The sequence below is a fragment of the Glycine soja genome, chromosome 1 (assembly GCF_004193775.1).
Source record: "Glycine soja cultivar W05 chromosome 1, ASM419377v2, whole genome shotgun sequence".
In the NCBI taxonomy this organism is placed as follows: Eukaryota; Viridiplantae; Streptophyta; class Magnoliopsida; order Fabales; family Fabaceae; genus Glycine; species Glycine soja.
Window position 1 is genome coordinate 500911 of NC_041002.1, and position 6219 is coordinate 507129.

Here is a 6219-nt window from a genome sequence, read left to right on the forward strand (position 1 = left end):
CCTAATCGTAATATATCCCAAACCTCATCTGATCTGTCGTGTAAGTCCCTGATCTTTTCCAAAATGCACTAGCAGCAGCCATTTTTTAGGAATTGATATCTGGATTTTGATCCACGAATTAAGGCACCCTTGACCTTGGATGGGCTTATTTCAAGGAGAATAGTCACGTATTTTTTACAAGTTCTTTTTAATGTAAATATTTAAAAATCTAGTAAACTCCTTTTGTTTCCCAAAATAAACTAAATCACAAACTCACTTAACTTGGATCCCAATTTCCGTAAAATTATCTCCAAGATATGGTTAAGAAGTCAGACACCACAGCAGCATCGTTGCTAGTTTCCAGTCTTAACACACGAGCTGAAAATCAAAGCAGCACAATTTGGATAAAATAAAATAAAACAAAATATACATTACATAAATAATTAGCATAACAAGATTCCCCTTGGATCCTAAATAGCAGTATTTATACATTTGTACATCAATAAGATGAGATTAGCTAGTAAGTGAAAGTAGTACTGAAAATAACACATGCAAGAGTTAATTTAAGTAAAAACCTAGTTTTAAATTAGGATTGCGATCGGACTCGCACAAGGGTGAAAACCTTTATATAAATGGTAGGTAATTGCGACTGATGCAGCCTCAATTACGATTGTGTATTACAGTGAATCCAAATACCTTGATTGCGTTGAGGAATGCTGTTTAAAACCATGATGATGATAATAATAATAGTAAGCTAACTATACAAAAAAGAGATTCTTGTCTTCTTCTCTTCTTCTCTTCAGCCATGCCATATTTACAAGGACTGGCTTCTCACTTAACAAGCTCCGAGACCCACCCAAGATCCGGAGGCGAAGCCGAGGCGTCGAGTGAATTCTCCTTGCTGAGCTTCTCAAACATCTTAGCCCTTATTCCCCTCCCTGACTCCACCCTCTCCATAACTGGTTCCTCCTCAAAACTCTCATCCCAAACATCAAAACACTTCACCCCAGACCGAACCGGTTGCTGAGTTGGCGTTGTTGGAAGGCTTAAAAAACCCGGTCGGAGTACCGATCCCCTCGGCGACCCGACCGACACGTTCCTATTGTGAGGCATCGATTTCATTTTCCCAAGCTGCAAATTACGCAGAGAAGCCACCATCTCGTTCACCGATGGCGGCGACTCTGGCGGAGAGAGAGAAGCCGCCGGAGAAGACATGAACGCCGCCGCCGCCGCCGACGACGACAACGAAACCTGCCTCATCGGAGACCCGTCGTAGGACTCCGATGAGTTTGCCACGCTACGCGGACTCTGCATCGGCAGGACGCGCAGCTGCTCCGGCGTGTGCGCGAAGAAGCACACGCGCCGCCGGCAGCTCGTGCCGTCCTTGCATGGCTGAGTCCGGTAGCGCGCCGGATGGAGCCAGCACTCGAAAACGCCGTGCGCGAACTCGCACGCGTCGCCTTTCCTGCAGTTTCCCTTGCGGAACTCCGGGCACGCCACGCCAGAGTAGTGGAACCTCCGCGGGTCACGGCGGCGGGCCTTCTCGCCGGGATGCGCGTACGGACACTCCGTCCAGTCGTGTGACCTGCCACGTGCGCATCGACGGACCTTGAACTCGTACATGCGGAAATGGTCGCACGTGTACGCGTCCACCGCCGCGTCGGGCTGAGCCGCCTCCGAGGAGTCCGAGTCTGCGTCCGTTTCGTTTGACGGCAGAAAACGCTGCAGCGCCGTTAGTGCTTCTTGAAGATGGTACGGAGAGTACTCACCAGCATTGACGTCGTTTGTTAAGAACGCGGAGTACATCTCAGCCGTTGGATCGTCGTGGGCTGGCCACGGTGGCACGAGGACCGTCGGATTCCCGCGATGGTGTTCTCCGAGCATCATTTTTCTTTCTATTTTTTTTTTTATGTTGCTGATGGTTTTTGTTTACAGAAACTCCGGCAGGGTTAGCTTGTTTTATAAAGTGCCACTTAACCGTGGTTAGGTTGGGGGTAACCGTGGTTGGGTTAAAAATATCAATGAACTGCAATTCTTCATTTTTTATTTTTCCACTGCGGTTAAAAGTAGAGGGGGGAATTTTTAGATCACCGCGCTCGTGTGGAGGACTTATGTGACAGGCTGCTTCTTGGTTTGCCATGTACGTGGACTGAAATGGAATTTCTGTGCCACGTGAGTCGCGGTTAGTGAGGGTCATTTAGAATAAATCACCACGCTGTATCGCGTTTCGTCTTTTTCTCTCTCTGACGCCCCGGGTCTCCGGAAAGCGGTGGAGCGTGTAATACGCCACATTAATCAAAGAAGATATGTATCTATCTATGAATAAACTCTTTATGCCAAATATTATATAAATAGGAAAGAGTAGAATATTACTAGAATGTTTTAGAATGTTTGAATATCTTTTTAAATTATTATGTCATCATAATTTTTTAAAAATAATTATAATTATATATTATTTTACATTCACCATGATTTCATAATTAATTTTTATTTATTTCATTGTCACCTAAAACATGTTATACCATAATTATAATAGTGTTTTACATTATTATTTAATGATAAATTATTGTTTTAATTTTTTAAAAATAATTATTTTAAAAATTAATAAATTTATTATATATGATCAGTTATGATGAATGATCATGTAAAATATTTTATACGATAAATGCATCAATTTTTTTGATAGATGATAATAAATGAACATAGTTTTATCCGCTTTAAACAAGAAAAGAAATAATAAGGTGGGGGAAATTTGGAAAGCCCACAGAGTGGAGTGAAGAGAATGGTTTCAATTTTATGGTGAAATTGAACCAATGGGCAGAGTGTTGTTTTATTGCTTAATAAAGTCATCGGGTTTTATTGTTTTCTTTTTAGGCCACTTGACCACTTGGAAAGCAACGCCTTATACGAGACTTGAAAATTCTGCTGAATGTAGTATTATAGATTATCTGTAGAGTTTAATTAGAATTTATAGTTAGTATCTATTGATTTATTAAGGATAAATATTATTTTTAAGTTATTTCTTACTAGTATAAATACTATATATGTATTTGTATAGCTTGATCCAATCATAAATCGATATATATGTATATATATATATATACTAAAAATAATTGTCATAAAAATGAGAAAATAAAAATCTTATTTGTTAACTTACATATTATAATTTATAACGGATTACATATATTTATATTTAAGGCCATTTTTCTCATGAGAACAATAGGAATGATATAACTGGTGGTATTTTTGAAATTTACATCTAAACCTATTTAAAATTTATTTTCACAAGTTCTTTTTATTTTTTAAAAACAATAGTCTTAGAAATGTTTATTTCTAAAATCTATAATGCTGTATAAAACATATGAAGGATGTGAAGATAAAGGATATAAATATAGGTATGATAGTGAAAGCAGTCAACATTATAAATACTACGAATTTGTGGTTTAAGAACGTAGAATTTTTTTTCTTTCATTTAAGTAATAATACATGAACATTCATGTTTTTTATACACTTAATAAACATCTCTCATTTCTCTTTTTTCCCTCTCAATATATGTGTCAAATTACATTATCCATAAAACCTATATATTTTTTATTTTTATCTCTCTCATTAGCTGTTCATCTTTGCATATTGAGTGTGCATCATAATTTTTCTTTTCATTTTCTACGAACTCCTCGCGACAGTACAGTGTACAACCTACTGGAATAATAGCCTTTTACATCAAACAAGTGTAATATTTTAAATTGTTATCAAAATGAGTAAATTTTCAAAAAAATTGCCAAAATAGATAAATCATGTCAAAACAAGATTTCATATAAATGAATTGTAGAATATGAACGACATGGGCACTGCTCTGGTGGATTTTACGAAACGACATCTTAATTAGGTCATACCTAGAACTAGAAGCGTGTGATTGCATGAGGACGCCCTCACGAGTCAGCCAAAACAATCGGATAAGTGGGAGTAGATGCACGATGATAATCGATTAATCATACAATTTAAGTTTTTTTTTCTTTTCCATTTTAGATAATGATAAACACATTCATGAAGTTGAAATCAGAACCGATGATATGAGACCGTTTCTTTCATGAACAGCTTAAGAAACATTACACAGTAAACATTGCCATATGTTGGGACTTTTAATTTGATATTATTATATAAGATTGTGATAGATGTGATAGATACTCCATGTTCAATAGAAGATATATATTCTTGGTGTAATAAGAGTTTTCACATCCTAATTTATAATTATTTTAGTAATTTATAGCTACTTGTCCAGAATAACTTACGCTTGTGGTAAAAAGAAAACTGTTTCAATTATCTTAGGTGATATCAATTGCGAAATTTATTTTTGGTTTTCCGAAAATAGGTATACCATTTTCATTTAGATTTTTCATAACTATTGCTCCGATTATTTTACATTTTCAGGTAAACAAAAAAGAATAAATAAATTAGTAATTAATTTAAATTTTTATTTTCAAATGAACTAATTTACAATTTAAAATATCTCCAATATTCGTATTAATAAAGGAAACAAAAAAATAAAAAATTAACAAATATTTGTACTTTGTGAAAGCTAATATTTACAAAAGAAATATAAGAACTACTCATAAATAAATATTTTTTACGCAAAGAAATAAAAATCATTGAAATGAATTTTATCTTTCCTAATTAAAAAATTGAGTAAAACTCCTATCAATATATTTAAAAAATTAAATCATCTATCAATTATTCTTAACCTTATTATTATAAATGTTTTAGTTAAATATTAGCCATAGATACTTTTTCAAGACAAATAAAATAAAAGTTATATAATACGACCCTTGGTAAATAAAGTAGGGTATTTTTTTTGTTGCGGTGGATGGTGTTATTTAAGAGTTTTTATCTCACGTCAATATCATCTGCGACTTCATGGCTATCTAATCCATTACTTGACTTTCATGTCACCGGTCATTTTAGCCCCTCACCACGCTCTTATCGTTTCCCCTTGCCCACCGTCCCTTTTTTTTTCTTTTCTTTTGTCAATATTTTATTTTTAAAACAAAGACAAGATACATCAAGTAACCCCCACAAAATAAAATAAGAATGGTTGTACAATTTTATCTTATAAAAAGAAATCTTAGTACAATTTTCATTTTCATAATTAAATTCATTATGTATTGGATCGATTACAATTATCTTTGGAATTCCACCAAACATACTAATCAATTAACATAAAATTATTTTAGCTTAATCAAAAATTTTAATTTTAAATTTTAAATATATAATTATATTAAATACTTAAAAGAAAGATTTTACTGTCCATAATAATTTTTCCGACTTAAATGGAATTATCTCTTGAAAAAAAATACATATAATCTAGAGAAAAAAACACAATTATTTTAGAAATATGTAATTCTCAAATTTTTCAATTTTTTTTCTTGAAGTATTATTCTTTTGTAATTTCACCGACTTGAATAGAATTATCTGTTGACAAGATAAATGAATTTTGCATACTATTAAAAATACTTTATGCATAAAAAGTTATCATTATCATCCAATAACAAAATGTAATATCTGGCATATGAACGAAAGTTTATACTTAGAACGCATAAATTAAAGTTTAAAAATACCACGTATGGTAAAAAGTATATTTGAAGCAGCATGATTTGGCATGATGGAAAAGGACATGAATATGATGAAAGCACTTAAGGATCATCGAAAGTAATGAAGAGATATAATTAGAAGCAGATGAACGCGTCTTGGGTAGAGAATGTGCAGCCCTATTATACCTTCCCGCAGGACATGGTTATTTTAATTATTTATATATAGTACCAACGACCCACTCCCTTCTCCAAAGAGTTCAATGATAGGGCACCATAGATTAGAAGCAAGACATACAATCATCAACAAAAGCTTCTACAAATTAAACGCACTACAGACTCAGATCGACTCCATGTAAACACTCCAAAATACCATACACATTACATAGCAAAGTGGTAGTGTTCATCCCTAATAAATTATTAATGTATTAAAATATTAACGTGCATGTGATTTCTTTTTTATTAACAACCCTTTTGTTATGGATTAATATTTCGTAGATAGATTCTTGCATATTTTTATGAAATTATTAGATTCAGAATATGCAACATGACATGTGTAAGTATGTCCAAGAAGGTGTACGTTTGAAAGAGTTTACTGAAGATAATAATCTCTTATTTTTTTAAAAGAACTACTAAGCACAAGTATTTTTTTTTTTTA

The 6219-nt window shown here is 33.8% G+C and overlaps 1 protein-coding gene across 1 annotated transcript; it reads right to left on the reverse strand.

Moving 5' to 3' along the window:
- Window positions 1–384: 384 nt before the first annotated feature.
- On the reverse strand, window positions 385–2286 carry LOC114407441 (zinc finger CCCH domain-containing protein 20-like). The gene has a single exon (XM_028370541.1). The coding sequence runs from the start codon at window positions 1864–1866 to the stop codon at window positions 811–813; it is 1056 nt and encodes a 351-aa protein (XP_028226342.1). The 5' UTR covers window positions 1867–2286; the 3' UTR covers window positions 385–810.
- Between the last annotated feature and the right edge of the window lie 3933 nt (window positions 2287–6219).

Bases quoted from the DNA above. Each gene is read 5' to 3' on its own strand.
- LOC114407441 (XM_028370541.1), bottom strand. From the start codon at position 1,866: ATGATGCTCGGAGAACACCATCGCGGGAATCCGACGGTCCTCGTGCCA.